The sequence below is a fragment of the Dama dama genome, chromosome 25 (assembly GCF_033118175.1).
Source record: "Dama dama isolate Ldn47 chromosome 25, ASM3311817v1, whole genome shotgun sequence".
NCBI lineage: Eukaryota > Metazoa > Chordata > Mammalia > Artiodactyla > Cervidae > Dama > Dama dama.
The window spans coordinates 76,799,653-76,820,952 of NC_083705.1; the positions used below are offsets into that span (position 1 = coordinate 76,799,653).

The 21,300-nt window shown below is 58.3% G+C and overlaps 1 protein-coding gene across 1 annotated transcript in view; it reads right to left on the reverse strand.

Moving 5' to 3' along the window:
- Window positions 1–1,496: 1,496 nt before the first annotated feature.
- The window catches only part of AHRR (aryl hydrocarbon receptor repressor), a 93,365-nt gene continuing 73,561 nt past the window's right edge, over window positions 1,497–21,300 (reverse strand). Inside the window, exons 8-11 of the mRNA XM_061129400.1 lie at window positions 10,698–10,897; window positions 5,807–5,868; window positions 5,464–5,605; window positions 1,497–5,102 (exon numbers count right to left, since the gene is read on the reverse strand). Of these exons, the coding sequence (XP_060985383.1) occupies window positions 4,136–5,102; window positions 5,464–5,605; window positions 5,807–5,868; window positions 10,698–10,897 (1,371 nt within the window). The 3' untranslated portion in view covers window positions 1,497–4,135. The remainder of the gene's footprint in view (window positions 5,103–5,463; window positions 5,606–5,806; window positions 5,869–10,697; window positions 10,898–21,300) is intronic.

Here is a 21,300-nt window from a genome sequence, read left to right on the forward strand (position 1 = left end):
CCCCAGCTGACCCACCTGAGCAGCACCCAGCCCCTCCCCACACGTCACAGAACCTACACAGTCCTTTGGTCACTTGTCTATCCCCTGTCCCCTGGACATGTGCACAGGGACCTCGGCTTCAGCAACCTTATTTCTGCATCTTTTCTTCCCCAGTATGTCCCCAGCACTGTCCCCACTGCTGCTGCTAAGTTGTTTCAGTCATGTCCAACTCTGTGCGACCCCATGGATGGCAGCCCACCAAGCTCTTCCGTCCACAGGATTCTCTAGGCAAGAATACTGGAGTGGGTTGCCATTTCCTTCTCTACAGCGCTGTCCCAGGACCTGGCATCCAGCAGGGACTTAACAAGCAGCTGAGTGAAGGAAGGAGATGCACATGAAACAGCTGAGTGCCCCCTCCCGCCTCAGAGATACCCAGCGACCTGAAAGCTGGCCTTCAGCAGACCCTGCCGCCACTCAGGTCTCAGACTCCCAGCCTCCGAAACTGTGAGAAAGAAATGCTTGTTGTCCATAAGCCACCCAGCCTCTGGCGTCTTCATTCTACAGCCTGGAATGGGCTGTGTGGAGGCTGTGCAGGGTCCCTCGGGTGCCGTGGGGGACGCCTGGGCAGCGCCTGGTGAGGGGAGTGCTGTCAGCACCTCCGGGGGCATCCTCAGTCCCCCAGAAGCACAGAGGGATAGGGGCGGCCACTGGGCAAGCGGAAGTCTGGAGACAACCCACATGTCCGCTGGCGGCAGGCTGGGTGGTAGGAGAGTCATGCGGTGGGGTGACGCCCGCCTCCAGGTCTCCCCGTGATGAGTCTGAAGAACACAGGGAGAGGAGGCGGGTGTGGGGATGGCAGGCTGGGCCGCTGGCCCCCAGGGCCGGGGAGCGGCTGGCTGGGACCCAGCAGGCGGGGGCAGGCTGGCCTGGTCTCCCCAGGAGGGACACGGAGCCATGGAGCAGGGCCGAGGTGATGGCCTGTAGGATGCAGGAAGGGGGCTGGGCCGGGCTGGACTGGCACCGGGGCAGATCCTAGTGCCGTACGGGGTGCTGGGCGCTTGTGCGGTTTGGAGGTGCTCTGCGATCAAATGAAGGAAATGAAAACACGACGCCCTTGACACTGGGGGGCAGGTCTCTGCCTGGGCCCGGATGACCTCCCTTGACCCTGGGGGGGGTAGTCTCTGCCTGGGCCCAGATGACCTCCTGGCCCTTGCCACGCACTTGTCCCCGGGTCCTGGGCAGGGTGGGGCTGACCCTACAAGACATATGTGACATTGGGCCAAGCATCTGCTCCTCATAGCACAGTTTGAGTCCGGGGTGTCCCCCAACCCTCATTGCTGGGCAGGAGGGTCTGGCAGGAAAGGGAGGGGGGCTCCTCCTGCGGCCCCAAGTCCACTCTTGCTCTTATAGCGGCCCCCGAGTCTGGTGGCAAAGGACAGCCTTAGAATGTAAATTAGCCTACACACACTTTAAAGGAAACAAAATATTTCATTTGGAGAATCAAGAAGATGTTTCCATTTACAGTAAACACATACAATATATGATTTATTTTACAACGATATCATAAATTTAATACAAACCACAGTATCAGAAATGTATTTGGAAGCTCTTTCTAAAGGCACTGAGGAAATATACAAAAGTACAAAAGTTGTATTATAGTGTATCTATTTTTAACAATTCAACAAGTCTGTCTAGATATTAAAAACTTTTTTCATCCAATAGAAACTACAAAAATATAAAATATAAGTTGTGTTTATCTCCTCCCTTCCATCCCATTCTTACATCATCTTTGATTTTAATATTTTTCAGCTATATAGGCAAAAGCTACCAGCAACAGAAAATACAGGCCTGAAATCAGTACTGTTCATGACATTTTAAAGCAGGAATGGCCACATCTACAGAAGTGGCCACATCTGACATTCCACATTCCATCATCACTTTCCGCACACAGTTTCTCAGGGGGCAGGGCTGTAAAACGACAAAGTGCTGACTGAGGCAGGTTCTGTTGCCGCTGTCCCAGCACGTCAGGACCTGGGCCTCCAGCATGACAGCGTCTCGAGCATGAAGCAAGCGCTGATGTCCAGGTGCTGAATTCTGCAACAACAAAGTGTGACTCGCCACACGCCTGCTGGGACCAACTTGGTGCACGTAGTCCAGGGGAGTGGATGCATCTGAATGCTCGGGTACCACGGGCTTGAGGGCAGACTGCTGCACCTCCTCGAGCCGTAGCTATCCTTCGCTGGGTTCCGGCTACAGTGTGCAAACATGCAACGATGCCTCTCCACTCCATCTTTCTGGTCCAGGGTTTCACACATGCAGACTGCCGGCTACCACGCCGAGACAGGAAGGGGTACCCCTGTGCGGAGGGTGCGTTTGAGGACCCTCCCTTCGCAGAGGGAGCTCCAGAGAGGCTGACAGTCACTTCTGAGAGATGGCACAGTGCTTCCATGAGGAGCTGGGCGCTTGGCATGAATAGAAAGGAAGGAGGAAGTTTCTGAAATTCCACCCCATGTCTTAGGGATGAAATCTACACGGTGGGCTGGGCTCAGCATGAGAACCAAGCAGAGAGGGGTGCTGAGCTGGCAGCAGGGGGGCGGGGGGTGGGAAGCAGGTGGTCCTGACAGGCAGCTGTGCTGCCATCACAACAGGGGAGGGGGAGACTCTGGCAAGGGTGGGGGGCAGCATGGCACCAACGTCACTTTCTGCAAGGGCCCCCCGGGGGTGGGCAGGGAAGAGAAGGCTGCTGGGCAGGCCCTGGGGATCCCACGAGGCCATGAATTGACCACACCTGACCCGGGCTCTGACTGGTAACTTCTGTCACTCTGGGAAGAGACCTTCCGCCCCACCACAGGCCTGGGGAAGCCCTTCCAAGAAGAAGAGCGCTGAGGGGTACGGGCGCCCCCAGGCGTGCCTCAGTCCACCGGGCCCAGTCCTGCCGCCCCGTCCTGAGTTGACAAGGTGAATGCAGATGGCTTCACCAACTCAGGAGCTGAACGCTGACACCCCAAAGCCAACAGATGACAGGAAGACCCCTTGCTGAACACGGTGGGACTGCAAGTCCCCGCTGGGGCTCCTGCAAGTCCTGAGACTCGGGGCAGGGGGTGACCGAGGACAGATGCTCGCGCCGCAAGGAGGAGGGGCCTCCAACCCGCTTCCTCCTGCCCCGTGGTGGCTCTGGAGTCACATCCTGCGGGGACTGCACCTGTGGGATGGGGTCGCCCGGAAGGTGTGGTGAACTTTGCCCTTAGCCATGAGCTATCCGTGGTGACTGCGGGTGGCCTTCACTTTCTGATTTCTTCTTTTGCACCTAAATTTCCTACGTTCAGAATGTGTTCCCTTCAAAAATTTTTCTTTTTTTCTGGCCACTTCCTGCGGCATGTGGAATCTTAGTTCCCTGACCAGGGATCGAACCCACACCCCCTGCAGGCATTTAACCGCAGGACCACGGGGGATGTCCCCATGATTTTTTCCTTTTTATAAAACGCTGCCTGTCTGTCTCGTCTCGACTAATTCCTTCTGGGATGACGATCAGAGCCATCTGAAGACCTGCAGTCAGCAAGACAGCCTGACACCTGGACCAACTCCTTCCTTCCCCTCGTGCTGTATTTCTGGACTCCAATCCAGACCCTGTGCATTCCAGGCTACGTGATGCAGCGGGGGCAGATGAGCACGGACCCCCTTCGAAGGCCGCTGAAACACCAGAGAGACTGCAGAAGAACCACAGAAGATCTGGCCAATCCTCCCTCCGGGCTGGCCTCGGCCTAGGCCAGCGTTTCAAGCACACACTGCATGTTGGAGTGGAGGGCAGCCCGGTGCCATCAGCCTCTTCTGGCTGAACTTCTAGATTCCTCCCAGGCATGAGCACGTGGCCACCTGCCATTCAGTGAGCGTTTCTCCCAATTAGCTGTCTTAGCAGTGGGCCACCAGGGTGCGGCTGTTCCCCGAGGTCTGCTCCCTTCGAGGCGCCGGGGAGACAACCTGGGGTGGGGGTGGGGAGCCGTGCTCCTCAGAGGAGAACCCTGCCACCCTTGAGCAGACTGATGACCACCCTGCACTTAAGACCTTCAGTGAACTTGCTACTGCACGTGCTTCCCTCGGGGAAGGCTCGGGCCGGAGCGCTGTCTGCGGGGCCCGGCCGGCTCCAGGACCAGCAGCTCTAGGGCAGGAAGGCGCACTGCGCGTCCCTGGGGGGCATCCCCACGGCCGGGGCACTCTTGCAGAATAGCCCAGGAGGCCCACCCTGGCCATGAGCCGCCCACAAGGGAGAGTCCAGGGGCTCGAGCTTGACCGTGGGAGCCGGCCCGGGAGCCCGGCAGTTGCAGCCCAGGTTGGGGGGCTGGTGGCCCCGTACACAGAGGCGGGGTGGGGGCTCCAGACAGGCACAGGACGCGGGGTGCAGCGGGGCCAGCCCCCTGCTGGGTCTGGGGGGGGCGCCCAGCAGGCCAGGCCCAGGGGGCACGCTGTACAGGGGGTGCCTGGCGCCCGGCTCCGTCTTCAGGTGCATCTTAGTCGGGAAGGTGACCAGCTGTCTCTTGGCCAGGTCGCCGGCCCCCAGCCACACCTGGGTCGGGGACACGCAGTAGCCGTCTGCAGCGTCCTCGGATCCCGAGTCACTCTCCATCTTGATGGGCACGTCGAGTGACGTGGGGTGACTTGGGGCTCCTGGGGGCATCAGAAGGCCTCGCAGCTTGTCCTCAGCTGGGTAGCCGCCCACCGGGAGACGCTGGATTGCCGGCCGAGGGACCCTGTTGTCCAAGCCCCCGTGGGGGAAGGGGCCAGGGGTGGGGGGCGGCACCAGACCCTGGTGTCCGTCCCGCAGGGCTCTGCTGGTCCGGCTGGCACAGGCCCCAGGGGGCGGCCTGGGTGGGTGAGAGCCGGGTGAGCTCCGGAGGGTGTGCACAGCGCCCTGCGTGCCCGGGTAGGGCAGGCAGGCGCCGCGGGCCGGGGCAGTGGGGAACGGGTTGGCCTTGCCCAGCTCCAGCTTCAGCTTGGCACTGCCGCCATCCTGACCATGCCTCCCGGCTGGCCAGTCCAAATGCTTCACAGGGCCCAGGGGCTCCAGGCAGCAGCTGTATGGGGGTGCGTCCCGCGGGACCCCCCCGAGCTCCTCTCCTTCCCCGGCCCTGCAGGAAGGGACGCCCATCAGACAGGACAGGTTGCGGGGGCGACCCTGCATTGGGCAGGTACCGGCTGCAGCCTCAGGACCCTGGGCCAGCCCCCTCCCTCCCCGAAGGGCCCATCCACAGTCCCCCAGCACCTGGGGGGTGGGGCAGGGGGGCTGGGTTGGGAGCGAGGGGAGAGGGCTTCTGAGCGAAGGTGAGGACAGAGGCTGGGGAGTCAGTGTCCCCCACCAGTCCTCACGCGGTGAGGACAACCTCCAGGGCGAGGAGCAGCTGTGGGTGCCCTCTGTGTGTCCCCCGTCCCACCCAGGGAGGCTCAGCTGCCGAGGGCAAGGGCCGCTGATGCTGTGACTCAGTCACTTACCCTGCGGCGCCCTCGGGGTCAAGGACAAGGTCAGGGCCGCCCCGGAGGCACAGGCAGGGGCCCCGGCCTGTGACCCGGCCCCAGCGGCAGGCATCCTCTGGCGTCCTGAACAAGGAGAGGCCGTTTTCTCCATTGCTTCTCCCTGTCAGGATTTGGAAAAGCAAGGCTGAGCAGTGTCTGGAGCGGGTGGACACTCATCCTCCGCACAGGTGACAAAGTGCCCGTGAGACCGGCTCCGCCCACCCACCCCAAGCTGCAGACAGCATCGAGCCCCCACCCCACCTCCAGGGATATGGTTATTTCACCTGTTTGAAAAGGTGGTAGAGACAACTGTGATGAGTACCTGCTAAGTAATTGGGTTTTCCGTGCAATTCTGATTCGCAGAGACTTGAGGCAGCTTTTGCTCTGCAAAGGACAGAAGAGCGCAAGGCAACAAGCAGATTAAATGTGTGTCGAGGGCAGAAATTACACACAACGGGTGTTGCTGCCACCCAGGAGCATAAGATACAGTAACTCCCAGTGTGAAAGTCTGTAGAGATTGGATAATCTTCTCTCAGTTACAGATTTGCTGGAAATTCCAATTCACCTCACTTTTCAGGCCAGTGAAGCACTAATGAATTTGCTTCAGAAAACAGACATACACTGCTGCCAGAATGGGTTTCAGCGTGTTTGCTCTCTTCTGGATGGTCAGGATGAAGACGCAGATCCCTGTGACCTGCAGTAGTTACTTGCAGTAGTTTACAAAGTCACTGTGAGCACTAAGTTAGTGCCACTGAACCACTGCCCCCCCCCACCCACACCTGTGTCTCATAGAACTTACAGTCAGAGATTCTAAGGCAACTTGCAACTTATCTCACAGATCATATTTTCTTTATATGTCAAAAGAAAAAGACGAGGCTCTGAAGTGTTAAGCAACTTGCCTGAAGCTGCCCTGACAGCAGGAGTGGGATTCAAACCCTGGCCAGCTGGTCCCACAGCCAGAGCTTCCTGCCCTATAGTGGCCCTGACTCTCCATCTCATGGACATCTCTGCAGGAGCTGAGACAGAGACAGAGGAAGAGACAGAGACATGGGAGAGACAGAGATGGAGGCCGAGACGGGAGGAGACGGAGACAGAGGAGGAGACAGAGGAGAAGACAGACAGAGGAGGAGAAAGACAGAGACACAGGAGGAGACAGAGGAGGAGAGAGACAGAGGAGGAGACAGAGACAGAGGAGAGACAGAGACAGAGGAGAGACGGAGACAGGACAGACACAGGGATGGACCCAGAGACACAGCAGTGACAGGACAGAGGTGGAGAGCATGCAGCTCACACACAGGACCTGTGAACATTCAGGAGCGAGGCTGTGTCACAAAGGCCCCTTCAGGAAGAATTGTAAAGAACCTGAACTGGGTCCAGTGAGCACGATGCTCCATCCAGAGCCAGCCTCCTGGGCCTCAGACTCCCCAGGTTCACACCTCACGGCCTCTGAGCTCAGAGGGGAACGGACGGGAGGAGGTGCTGCAGCAAGGAGTTGAGTTCAGGGCAGAATTGGGCTCCAGAAAACCCAGAAGGCAACAGAACCTTCTTTCCCAAAACTTTCAAGGGCTCTTCCTCTCTTCCAACTTTTTTCTTTATTTTTAAAATTTTTTGTTTTTTAAATTTTTACAATACTGGCTTCTGCCACACAACAACGTGAATCAGACATAATTATATATATATCCCCTCCATTTCCCCCAGCCGAACCTAGAGCTTGTTATTCAGTGAAGTGAGTCAGACCGAGGAAAATAAATATATATTAACTGCATATATGGGAAATCAAATAAAATGGTACTGATGACCCTATCTGCAGGGAAGGCATGGAGATGCAGATGCAGAGAATGGACCTGTGGACACAGTGGGGGAGGGAGAGGGGAGACCGACGGAGAAGACTGCGTCCACATACATGCATCATCCAGTGTCAAATGGAGAGCGGGTGAGAAGTTGCTGTGTTGACACAGGGCGCCCAGCCTGGCACTCTGTGATAACCTCCCTGAGTTTTAATGATGTTTACAACGTATTTCCAGTATTTGCTGCACAGTCTCCTTCTGTACAGTGTCCTAGCCTCACCGTGAAGACCCTCGCCAGCCCTCCAAGGGACATCCAGGTGTCCACGCCGCCCAGGCAGCAGCATGTGGTCCGGGAGTCCACACCCACTGCGAAGGCTTGCCCACCTGCGCTTCCCCGTGCGGCCGCCAGGGGACAGCACGCCTCTTGGAGAAGCGATCAGTCAGTTCAGTTCAGTCGCTCAGCCCTGTCTGACTTTTTGCGACTCAATGGACTGCAGCACGCCAGGTTTCCCTGTCCATCACCAACTCCTGGAGCTTACTCAAACTTATGTCCATTGAGTCGGTGATGCCATCCAACCATCCTCTGTCATCCCCTTCTCCTCCTGCCTTCAATCTTTACCAGCATCAGGGTCTTTTCAAATGAGTCATCTCTTCACATCAGGTGGCCAAAGTATTGGAGTTTCAGCTTCAACATCAGTCCTTCCAATGAACACTCAGGACTGATTTCCTTTAGGATGGACTGGTTTGAACTCCTTGCTGTCCAAGAGACTCTCAAGAGTCTTCTCCAACACCACAGTTTAAAAGCATCAATTCTTCGGCGCTCAGCTTTCTTTATAGTCCAACACTCACATCCATATATGACTACTGGAAAAACCATAATTTTGACTAGCAGATCTTTGTCAGCAAAGTAATGTCTCTGCTTTTTAATATGCTGTCTAGGTTGGCCATAGCTTTTCTTCCAAAAAGCAAGCATCTTTTAATTTCACGGCCGCAGTCACCATCTGCAGTGATTTTGGAGTCCAAAAAAATAAAGTTTCTCACTGTTTCACTTCCCTGATAACTCAGTTGGTAAAGAATCTGCCTGCAATGCAGAAGACCCTGGTTCGATTCCTGCGTCAGGCAGATCCACTGGAGGAGGGACAGGCTACCCACTGTAGTATTCTTGGGCTTCCGTTGTGGCTCAGCTGGTAAAGAATCCACTTGCAAAGTGGAAGATCTGGGTTTGATCCCTGGATTGGGAAGATCCCCTGGAAAAGGGAAAGGCTACCCACTCCAGTACTCTGGCCTGGAGAATTCCATGGACTATATAGTCCATGCGGTCACAGAGAGTTGGACACAACTGAGCAACCACTTATTTTCACTGTTTCCATTGTTTCCCCATCTATTTGCCACGGAGTGATGGGACCAGATGCCATGATCTTAGTTTTCTGAATGTTGAGCTTTAAGCCAGCTTTTTCACTCTCCTTTTTCACTTTCATCAAGAGGCTCTTTACTTCTTCTTCACTTTCTGCCATAAGGGTGGTGTCATCTGCATATCTGAGGTTATTGATATTTCTCCTGGTAATCTCATTCCAGCTTGTGCTTCATCCAGCCTGGCATTTCACATGATGTACTCTGAATATATGTTAAGCAAGCAGGGTGACAATATACAGCCTTGACGTACTCCATTTCTGATTTGGAACCAGTCTGTTGTTCCATATCTGGTTCTAACTGTTGCTTCTTGACCTGCACGCAGATTTCTCAAAAGACAGGTCAGGTGGTCTGGTATTCCCAACTACTGAAAAATTTTCCACAGTTTGTTGTGATCCACACGGTCAAAGGCTTTAGCATACTCAATAAAACAGAAGTAGATGTTTTTTGCTGGAACTTTCTTGCTTTTTCGATGATCCAACAGATATTGGCAATTTGATTTCTGGTTTCTCTGCTTTTTTTATATCCAGCTTGAACATCTGGAAGTTCTCGGTTCACATACTGTTGAAGCCTGGCTTGGAGGATTTTGAGCATTACTTTGCTATGGGGAAGTGATAGAGAGAGGATTTTCCCTCTATCTGATCACAGGACTGGGAATTTGAAAGTGCAGTGTGTGGGCTCAGTCACCGTCGCTAGCCCAGAGAATATGAACACACGGAGGACTCTGAGAGACAGAGGCAGGCGGAGAGTGCTCGGGTCTGGGGTATGGGCAGGGCCATCCAGCCGGCCAACGCCCGGGGCTCCCGGCCCACAAGACGCGCCCAGGTGTGTTGGGGGTATAACCTCTGTGCTTTGTCGCACCTCATGTTTTAGTTGCTTCATCAGTTATTTTTACAGTTTTTTCCCATGAGTATCCTGTTTTTCCTCCCTCCTATTTTACATTTTCTACCTTAAAAAAAAAGCATACATATTTAATTTTTAAATGCTCCAGAAAACTGCTGCCTTAGCGTGCGGGCCTGTGGGACCTGGAAGCTGTGATGAGGTGCCTGTGCCTGAAGGCAGCAGTCCCCCGCCACCCCACGAACCCCAGGCAGCAATAGGAGGTTTCCTGGTCCTGTGAACTGGAGCTGAGGTCCAAGGGGGAACCTGAATGCTAAGGAGTGACAGAGAAGTGGGCTGGGGTCTCGCGTCTCCTGATATTCTGTCCCTGGGCAGGGCACAGTGGAGGGTACTGAGGAAGAAGACGGACAGACCTCCGACACGTCCCCCTCCCCAGGGCCTCCTCACATAGCAGGAAACACAGTTTACAGGCACACAGCATCTTACAGGCACATCTTACAGGCACACAGTCCCAGCGCCTGGCCCACACAACACAGATCTAACCGTTCCAGAGACTATAGTTGGGAATGTCCTAGAAAACCTAACTTTCTGAAAGTGAAAGTGTTAGTTGCTCAGTCATGTCCAACTCTTTGCAACCTGATAGACTGTAGCCCGCCAGGCTCCTCTGTCCATGGGATTCTCCAGGCAAGAATACTGGAGTGGGTAGCCGTGCCCTCCTCCAGAGGGTATCTTCCTGACCCAGGGATCGAGCCCAGGTCTCCTGCATTGCAGACAGATTCTTCACTCTCTGAGCTGGAAGGCCAGGACACCTGTGGAGTCCCTGTCCCCAGCATGTGCCCCTGTTAGCCTGGAGTCGAGGGAGGGGACAAACGGAGGCTGCAGCCTCGCCCCCATCCCTGTGGGGGCCGGGGCCCCAGCACTGCCTCCGAGGCTCTGAGTGGGGGGCTGGGGAATGACGAGAGGCAGGTAGAAGTGTTCGGTGCCACGGTTGACAAATACTAGTGACAGGCTTTCTTTTCTCTAATAGCTGCTTCTCACATGATGTAGCAGCTTTGTTTTTAAATCATACTCCCTGCTGGAAATGAAGTGAGAACAGACAGAAAATGCACGTGTGCAGACACCGCGTGTGACCCAGCAGTGACGAGAACGGGTTTGGCTGCTGGGGCCTCTACTCACTTTGCGTCGGTCAAGGCCGGGACGTCCGCCCTGTGCTTCGCCCTCAGGTACACGGTCTTCATCCTCACCTCCACGCCGGGGGGCAGGGCCAGGGGGGCCGCCACACAGAACAGGGCCAGCCGCGGGGGCAGGGCCGCGCCCGAGGGCGCCCGCCTGTTCTGTCCGAAGAGGAACTTCAGTCGCCCTTGAAACTGCATCGTCTGGTGTTTCAAAGACAGAAACGAAGGCTCGGTCACAGGGTAAACTAGCCGCTAACTGGTCAACGGCCAAAGGCCTCGGAACTCACATTCCCAAGGACGGAAACCAATACGTCTTCCATGCCGGCCCCTGGGGACAGGCGCTCCCCACTGCCTTTGAATCATTTGGGTTTCCCTGTAACTTTCTCTAAACTTCCAGCGTGTTCTCATGTGTACACTCGTGGGCGTGTGAGTCCTCGTTCAGGTGCCTGAATATCCCTGGACCAGGCCGGAGTCACCAGGCAGGCCCCTGGGAGGACGTGCTGGAGCCAACCATAGTCCAACTCTCACATCCATATATGACTACTGAAAAAACCATAGCTTTGACGAGATGGACCTTTGTTGGCAAAGTAATGTCTCTGCTTTTTAATATGCTGTCTAGGTTGGTCATAGCTTTTCTTCCAAGGAGCAAGTGTCTTTTAATTTTAATTTCATGACTGCAGTCACCATCTGCAGTGATTTTGGAGCCTAAGAAAATAAAGTCTCTCACTGTTTCCATTGTTTCCCCATCTATTTACCATGAAGTGATGGGACCAGATGCCATGATCTCCATTTTTTGAATGTTGACTTTTAAGTCAGCTTTTTCACTCTCCTCTTTCACTTTCATCAAGAGGCTCTTCAGTTTCTCTTCACTTTCTGCCATAAGGGTGGTGTCATCTGCATATCTGAGGTTACTGATATTTCTCCCAGCAATCTTGATTCCAGCTTGTGCTTCATCCAGCCCAGCATTTTGCATGACATACTCTGCATATAAGTTAAATAAGCAGGGTGACAGTATACATCCTTGTCATACCCCTTTCTCAATTTGGAACCAGTCCATTGTTCCATGTCTGGTTCTAACTGTTGCTTGTTGACCTACATACATATTTCTCAGGAGGCAGGTGAGGTGGTCTGGTATGCCCATCTCTTGAAGAATTTTCCACAGTTTGTTGTGATCCACAAAGTCAAAGGCATTGGCATAGTCAATAAAGCAGAAGTAGATGCTTTTCTGAAACTCTCTTGCTTTTTTGATGATCCAATGGATGTGGGCAATTTGATCTCTGGTTCCTCTGCCTTTTCTAAATCCAGCTTGAACATCTGGAAGTTCACGGTTCACGTACTGTTGAAGCCTGGCTTGGAGAATTTTGAGCATTGCTTTACTAGCGTGTGAGATGAGTGCAATTGTGTGGTAGTTTGAACATTCTTTGGCATTGCCTTTCTTAGGGACTGGAATGAAAACCCACCTTTTCCAGTCCTGTGGCTACTGCTTAGTTTTCCAAATTGCTGGCATATTGAGTGCAGCACTTTCACAGTATCATCTTTTAGGATTTGAAATAGCTCAACTGGAATTCCATCACCTCCATGAGCTTTGTTTGTAGTGATGCTTCTTAAGGCCCACTTGACTTCACATTCCAGGATGTCTGGCTCTAGGTGAGTGATCACACCATTGTGGTTATCTTGGCCATGAAGTTCTTTTTTGTATAGTTCTTCTGTGTATTCTTGCCACCTCTTCTTAATATCTTCTGCTTCTGTTAGGTCCATATCGTTTCTGTCCTTTATTGTGTCCATCTCTGCATGAAATGTTCCCTTGGTATCTCTGATTTTCTTGAAGAGATCTCTAGTCTTTCCCATTTTATTGTTTTCCTCTATTTCTTTACATTGAACAGAGGAAGGCTTTCTTATCTCTCCTTGCTATTCTTTGGAACTCTGTATTCAGATGGGTATATCTTTCATTTTCTCCTTTGCGTTTTGCTTCTCTTTTTTTTCTCAGGTATTTGTAAGGCCTCCTCAGATAACCATTTTGCCTTTTTGCATTTCTTTTTTTGGGGATGGTCTTGATCACTGCTTCCTGTACAATGTCATGAACCTACGCCCATAGTTCTTCAGGCACTCTGCCTATCAGATCTAATCCCTGTAATCTATTTGTCACTTCCACTGTATAATTATAAGGGATTTGATTTAAGTCATACCTGAATGGTCTAGTGGTTTCCCTACTTTCTTCAGTTTAAGTCTGAATTTGGCAAGAAGGAATTCATGATCTAAGCCACAGTCAGCTCCCGGTCTTGTTTTTGCTGACTGTATGGAGCTTCTCCATCAATCTGATTTCGGTATTGACCATCTGGTGATGTCCATGTGTAGAGTCATTTCTTGTGTTGTTGGAAGGAGATGTTTGCTATGACCAGTGCATTCTCTTGGCAAAACTCTGTTAGCCTTTGTCCTGCTTCATTTTATACTCCAAGGCTAAACTTGCCTGTTACTCCAGGTATCGCTTGACTTTCTATTTTTGCATTCCAGTCCCCTATGATGAAAAGGACATCTTTTTTTGGTGTTAGTTCTAGAGGGCCTTGTAGGTCATCATAGAACCATTCAACTTTAGCTTTTCCAGCATTAGTGGTTGGGGCATAGACTTGGATGCATGTGAGAATACAGTGTGAGTTAAAAAGCCAGATGGTAACTCTGGAATGTGTGATAAAGAAAATGAAAGCTCTCTGATGGAACGTTGATCTATAACTGAGTGAGTTCACATGACTCCAGGGTGTCCTGCCCTGGGTGGGCGAATAGCACTGCACACTCTCCTTGCCACTTGTCAGTCAGTGTCTCCCTCCATCCCTCCATCTGTCCCTCCCTCCATCCACCCATCCGTCTTTCCATCTCCCCATCTGTGCATGAATTTATGGGGTGCACAAATGCCTGAAAGCCTCTAGGTGTGCTGGCCACGAGCTTGGTGTGGCGCAGGCCCGGCTGTGCCGGGCACCTTACCTCCAGTCCTGGGGGAAAAGCCCTGGTCTGCGGCACCGGGCAGTGTCTTTGGTGTGAACATTCCCACTGTGGCTGACTTTAAGCTAAAAATCCAACATCAACTGCACGTCCTGAGGTTTCAGCAAGGGCGCTCGGGGGCAGCCCCGCCCGCTGGGTATGAGGAGGCTGAACTCAGGCAGGGGGGCTGGGGTGAGCCCGGGACCCGAGCTGTCCACCCCCCCCCCCCCGTGCTCAGGGCCTCAGTCCCCACTGCAGAGCCCTTCCCTGCACGTGCAGACACCAGCCTTGCGGTAAAACGCCGAGACCCTCCACACTGAGTCCTTCTGCTCGTTTCCTCCACTCTGTGCCTCAGGCAGGGCTTCACTTCAACCTAGGTTTAAACCTCTGCCTCAGTGTTAGGTAAAATCTATCTGCATCCATGTGGAGCGAAAACCATCTTAGTTTTCCACAAAACTGAAAACCAAGTATGATCAAAACAAAAGGCCTTCTGGACAACCAACCGATCACCTGAATAAAGGATAAGCAGGGGTGGGGGGTGTCGCCCCTGCAGATGCCCCACTTCATTCTCATTAACCTCCCGTGACTCAGCCCTGCCCCATCAAGGCCAGGCTCCCCCGAGGCACCCACACCCCACCCCTTGCTTCGTCAACTGCTCCCATGGACCTTGGAACCCCGTGCCAGGCCCAGGCCTGGACTCACACAGCACCGGCCCTGCACCCACTCACTCACAAGGAGGCCCAGGTGCTGTCCCCACCCTCTCTCTCACCAGGAAGCCCGAGGTGCCATCCTGCACACCCTCTCTCTCACCAGGAGCCCCCAGGTGCCGTCCCCACCCTCTCTCTCACCAGGAGCCCCCAGGTCCATCCTGCACCCTCTCTCTCACGAGGAGACCCCAGGTGCCGTCCAAACCCTCTCTCTCACCAGAAGCCCCAGGTGCCGTCCTGCACCCTCTCTCTCACCAGGAGGCCCAGGTGCCGTCCCCACCCTCTCTCACCAGGAGGCCCAAGTGCCATCCTGCACCCTCTCTCTCACCAGGAAGCCCGAGGTGCTGTCCCCACCCTCTCTCTCACCAGGAAGCCCGAGGTGCCGTCCCCAACCTCGCTCTCACCAGGAAGCCCAGGTGCCATCCTGCATCCTCTCTCTCACCAGGAAGCCCGAGGTGCCGTCCCACCCTCTCTCTCACCAGGAGGCCCAGGTGCTGTCCCCAACCTCGCTCTCACCAGGAAGCCCAGGTGCCATCCTGCACCCTCTCTCTCACCAGGAAGCCCGAGGTGCCATCCTGCACACCCTCTCTCTCACCAGGAGCCCCCAGGTGCCGTCCCCACCCTCTCTCTCACCAGGAGCCCCCAGGTCCATCCTGCACCCTCTCTCTCACCAGGAAGCCCGAGGTGCTGTCCCCACCCTCTCTCACCAGGAGGCCCAGGTGCCATCCCCACCCTCTCTCTCACCAGGAGGCCCAGGTGCTGTCGCCACCCTCTCTCTCATCAGGAGCCCCAGGTGCCATCCTGCACCCTCTCTCTCAACAGGAAGCCCAGGTGCCGTCCCCACCCTCTCTCTCATCAGGAGCCCCAGGTGCCATCCTGCACCCTCTCTCTCAACAGGAAGCCCAGGTGCCGTCCCCACCCTCTCTCTCACCAGGCGGCCCAGGTGCCGTCCCCAACCTCGCTCTCACCCGGAAGCCCAGGTGCCATCCTGCACCCTCTCTCTCACCAGGAGGCCCAGGTGCGGTCCCCACCCTCTCTCTCACCAGGAAGCCCGAGGTGCTGTCCCCACCCTCTCTCACCAGGAGGCCCAGGTGCCATCCCCACCCTCTCTCTCACCAGGAGGCCCAGGTGCCGTCCCCACCCTCTCTCTCACCAGGAGCCCCAGGTGCCGTCCCCACCCTCTCTCTCACCAGGAGCCCCAGGTGCCATCCCCACCCTCTCTCTCACCAGGAGCCCCAGGTGCGGTCCCCACACTCTCTCTCACCAGGAGCCCCAGGTGCCGTCCCCACCCTCTCTCTCACCAGGAGGCCCAGGTGCCGTCCCCACCCTCTCTCTCACCAGGAGGCCCAGGTGCCGTCCTGCACCCTCTCTCTCACCAGGAGCCCCAGGTGCCGTCCTGCACCCTCTCTCTCACCACGAGACCCAGGTGCCGTCCCCACCCTCTCTCTCACCAGGCGGCCCAGGTGCCGTCCCCACCCTCTCTCTCACCAGGAGGCCCAGGTGCTGTCCTGCACCCTCTCTCTCACCAGGAGCCCCAGGTGCCGTCCTGCACCCTCTCTCTCACCAGGAGGCCCAGGTGCCGTCCTGCACCCTCTCTCTCACCAGGAGGCCCAGGAGCCGTCCCCAACCTCTCTCTCATCAGGAGGCCAAGGTGCCATCCCCACCCTCTCTCTCACCAGGAGGCCCAGGTGCTGTCCCCACCCTCTCTCTCACCAGGAGCCCCACGTGCCATCCTGCACCCTCTCTCTCACCAGGAGGCCCAGGTGCCGTCCTGCACCCTCTCTCTCACCAGGAGGCCCAGGTGCCGTCCTGAACCCTCTCTCTCACCAGGAGGCCCAGGTGCCGTCCCCAACCTCTCTCTCATCAGGAGGCCCAGGTGCCATCCCCACCCTCTCTCTCACCAGGAGGCCCAGGTGCTGTCCCCACCCTCTCTCTCACCAGGAGGCCCAGGTGCCGTCCCCACCCTCTCTCTCACCAGGCGGCCCAGGTGCCGTCCCCACCCTCTCTCTCACCAGGAGGCCCAGGTGCCGTCCTGCACCCTCTCTCTCACCAGGAGCCCCAGGTGCCGTCCTGCACCCTCTCGCTCACCAGGAGGCCCAGGTGCCGTCCTGCACCCTCTCTCTCACCAGGAGGCCCAGGTGCCGTCCCCAACCTCTCTCTCATCAGGAGGCCCAGGTGCCATCCCCACCCTCTCTCTCACCAGGAGGCCCAGGTGCTGTCCCCACCCTCTCTCTCACCAGGAGGCCCAGGTGCCGTCCCCACCCTCTCTCTCACCAGGCGGCCCAGGTGCCGTCCCCACCCTGTCTCTCACCAGGAGGCCCAGGTGCCGTCCTGCACCCTCTCTCTCACCAGGAGGCCCAGGTGCCGTCCCCAACCTCTCTCTCATCAGGAGGCCCAGGTGCCGTCCTCACCCTCTCTCTCACCAGGAGCCCCAGGTGCCGTCCCCACCCTCTCTCTCACCAGGAGCCCAGGTGCCATCCTGCACCCTCTCTCTCACCAGGAGCCCCAGGTGCCGTCCCCACCCTCTCTCACCAGGAAGCCCGAGGTGCTGTCCCCACCCTCTCTCTCACCAGGAGCCCCAGGTGCTGTCCCCACCCTCTCTCTCACCAGGAGGCCCAGGTGCGGTCCCCACCCTCTCTCTCACCAGGAGCCCCAGGTGCCGTCCCCACCCTCTCTCTCACCAGGAGGCCCAGGTGCGGTCCCCACCCTCTCTCTCACCAGGAGGCCCGAGGTGCTGTCCCCACCCTCTCTCTCACCAGGAGCCCCAGGTGCCGTCCCCACCCTCTCTCTCACCAGGAGGCCCAGGTGCCATCCTGCACCCTCTCTCTCACCAGGAGGCCCAGGTGCCGTCCCCACCCTCTCTCTCACCAGGAGCCCCAGGTGCCGTCCCCACCCTCTCTCTCACCAGGCGGCCCAGGTGCCATCCCCACCCTCTCTCTCACCAGGAGGCCCAGGTGCCATCCTGCACCCTCTCTCTCACCAGGAGGCCCAGGTGCCGTCCCCACCCTCTCTCTCACCAGGAGCCCCAGGTGCCGTCCCCACCCTCTCTCTCACCAGGAGCCCCAGGTGCGGTCCCCACCCTCTCTCTCACCAGGAGCCCCAGGTGCCGTCCCCACCCTCTCTCTCACTAGGAGGCCCAGGTGCGGTCCCCACCCTCTCTCTCACCAGGAGGCCCGAGGTGCTGTCCCCACCCTCTCTCTCACCAGGAGCCCCAGGTGCCGTCCCCACCCTCTCTCTCACCAGGAGGCCCAGGTGCCATCCTGCACTCTCTCTCTCACCAGGAGGCCCAGGTGCCGTCCCCACCCTCTCTCTCACCAGGAGCCCCAGGTGCCGTCCCCACCCTCTCTCTCACCAGGCGGCCCAGGTGCCATCCCCACCCTCTCTCTCACCAGGAGCCCCAGGTGCCGTCCCCACCCTCTCTCTCACCAGGAGCCCCAGGTGCCGTCCCCACCCTCTCTCTCACCAGGCGGCCCAGGTGCCATCCCCACCCTCTCTCTCACCAGGAGGCCCAGGTGCCGTCCCCACCCTCTCTTTCACCAGGAGGCCCAGGTGCCGTCCCCACCCTCTCTCTCACCAGGAAGCCCAGGTGCGGTCCCCACCCTCTCTCTCACCAGGAGCCCCAGGTGCCATCGCCACCCTCTCTCTCACCAGGAGCCCCAGGTGCCATCCCCACCCTCTCTCTCACCAGGAGGCCCAGGTACCGTCCTGCACCCTCTCTCTCACCAGGAGGCCCAGGTGCCGTCCCCACCCTCTCTCACCAGGAGGCCCAGGTGCCATCCTGCAGCCTCTCTCTCACCAAGAAGCCCAGGTGCCGTCCTGCACCCTCTCTCTCACCAGGAAGCCCGAGGTTGCGTCGCCACCCTGTCTCTCATCAGGAAGCCCGAGGTGCTGTCTCCACCCTCTCTCTCACCAGGAAGCCCGAGGTGCCGTCCCCAACCTCGCTCTCACCAGGAAGCCCAGGTGCCATCCTGCACCCTCTCTCTCACCAGGAAGCCCGAGGTGCCGTCCCCACCCTCTCTCTCACCAGGAGGCCCAGGTGCCGTCCCCAACCTCGCTCTCACTAGGAAGCCCAGGTGCCATCCTGCACCCTCTCTCTCACCAGGAAGCCCGAGGTGCCATCCTGCACACCCTCTCTCTCACCAGGAGCCCCCAGGTGCCGTCCACACCCTCTCTCTCACCAGGAGCCCCCAGGTCCATCCTGCACCCTCTCTCTCACCAGGAGCCCCCAGGTCCATCCTGCACCCTCTCTCTCACCAGAAGCCCCAGGTGCCGTCCTGCACCCTCTCTCTCACCAGGAGGCCCAGGTGCCATCCTGCACCCTCTCTCTCACCAAGAAGCCCAGGTGCCGTCCTGCACCCTCTCTCTCACCAGGAAGCCCGAGGTGCTGTCCCCACCCTCTCTCTCACCAGGAAGCCCGAGGTGCCGTCCCCAACCTCGCTCTCACCAGGAAGCCCAGGTGCCATCCTGCACCCTCTCTCTCACCAGGAGGCCCAGGTGCCGTCCCCACCCTCTCTCTCACCAGGAGCCCCAGGTGCCGTCCCCACCCTCTCTCTCACCAGGAAGCCCGAGGTGCCGTCCCCAACCTCGCTCTCACCCGGAAGCCCAGGTGCCATCCTGCACCCTCTCTCTCACCAGGAGGCCCAGGTGCGGTCCCCACCCTCTCTCTCACCAGGAAGCCCGAGGTGCTGTCCCCACCCTCTCTCACCAGGAGGCCCAGGTGCCATCCCCACCCTCTCTCTCACCAGGAGGCCCAGGTGCCATCCCCACCCTCTCTCACCAGGAGCCCCAGGTGCCGTCCCCACCCTCTCTCTCACCAGGAGGCCCAGGTGCCGTCCCCACCCTCTCTCACCAGGCGGCCCAGGTGCCGTCCCCACCCTCTCTCTCACCAGGAGCCCCAGGTGCCGTCCCCACCCTCTCTCTCACCAGGAGGCCCAGGTGCCGTCCCCACCCTCTCTCTCATCAGGAGGCCCAGGTGCCATCCCCACCCTCTCTCTCACCAGGAGGCCCAGGTGCCGTCCCCACCCTCTCTCTCGCCAGGAGGCCCAGGTGCCGTCCCCACCCTCTCTCTCACCAGGAGGCCCAGGTGCCATCCTGCACCCTCTCTCTCACCAGGAGGCCCAGGTGCCGTCCCCACCCTCTCTCTCACCAGGAAGCCCAGGTGCGGTCCCCACCCTCTCTCTCACCAGGAGCCCCAGGTGCCATCCCCACCCTCTCTCTCACCAGGAGCCCCAGGTGCCATCCCCACCCTCTCTCTCACCAGGAGGCCCAGGTACCGTCCTGCACCCTCTCTCTCACCAGGAGCCCCAGGTGCCGTCCCCACCCTCTCTCTCACCAGGCGGCCCAGGTGCCGTCCCCACCCTCTCTCTCACCAGGAGGCCCAGGTGCCGTCCCCACCCTCTCTCTCACCAGGAGCCCCAGGTGCGGTCCCCACCCTCTCTCTCACCAGGAGCCCCAGGTGCCATCCTGCACCCTCTCTCTCACCAGGAGGCCCAGGTGCCGTCCCCACCCTCTCTCACCAGGAAGCCCAGGTGCCGTCCCCACCCTCTCTCTCACCAGGAGGCCCAGGTGCGGTCCCCACCCTCTCTCTCACCAGGAGGCCCAGGTGCCGGCCCCACCCTCTCTCTCACCAGGAGGCCCAGGTGCCGTCCCCACCCTCTCTCACCAGGAGCCCCAGGTGCCATCCCCACCCTCTCTCTCACCAGGAGGCCCAGGTGCCGTCCCCACCCTCTCTCACCAGGAGCCCCAGGTGCGGTCCCCACCCTCTCTCTCACCAGGAAGCCCAGGTGCCGTCCCCACCCTCTCTCACCAGGAGCCCCAGGTGCGGTCCCCACCCTCTCTCTCACCAGGAGGCCCAGGTGCCGTCCCCACCCTCTCTCTCACCAGGAGCCCCCAGGTGCCGTCCCCACCCTCTCTATCACCAGGAGCCCCAGGTGCCGTCCTGCACCCTCTCTCTCACCAGGAGGCCCAGGTGCCATCCTGCACCCTCTCTCTCACCAGGAGGCCCAGGTGCCGTCCCCACCCTCTCTCTCATCAGGAGGCCCAGGTGCCATCCCCACCCTCTCTCTCGCCAGGAGGCCCAGGTGCCGTCCCCACCCTCTCTCTCGCCAGGAGGCCCAGGTGCCATCCTGCACCCTCTCTCTCACCAGGAGGCCCAGGTGCCGTCCCCACCCTCTCTCTCACCACGAGGCCCAGGTGCCATCCCCACCCTCTCTCTCACCAGGAGGCCCAGGTGCGGTCCCCACCCTCTCTCTCACCAGGAGGCCCAGGTGCCGTCCCCACCCTCTCTCTCACCAGGAGGCCCAGGTGCCGTCCCCACCCTCTCTCTCACCAGGAGCCCCAGGTGCGGTCCCCACCCTCTCTCTCACCAGGAGGCCCAGGTGCGGTCCCCACCCTCTCTCTCACCAGGAGGCCCAGGTGCCGTCCTGCACCCTCTCTCTCACCAGGAGGCCCAGGTGCCGTCCCCACCCTCTCTCTCACCAGGAGCCCCAGGTGCTGTCCCCACCCTCTCTCTCACCAGGAGCCCCAGGTGCCCTCCCCACCCTCTCTCTCACCAGGAGCCCCAGGTGCCGTTCCCACCCTCTCTCTCACCAGGAGGCCCAGGTGCCGTCCCCACCCTCTCTCTCACCAGGAGCCCCAGGTGCTGTCCCCACCCTCTCTCTCACCAGGAGCCCCAGGTGCCGTCCCCACCCTCTCTCTCACCAGGAGCCCCAGGTGCCGTCCCCACCCTCTCTCAACAGGAGGCCCAGGTGCCGTCCCCACCCTCTCTCTCACCAGGAGGCCCAGGTGCCGTCCCCACCCTCTCTCTCACCAGGAAGCCCAGGTGCCGTCCCCACCCTCTCTCACCAGGAGCCCCAGGTGCCGTCCCCACCCTCTCTCTCACCAGGAGGCCCAGGTGCCGTCCCCACCCTCTCTCTCACCAGGAGC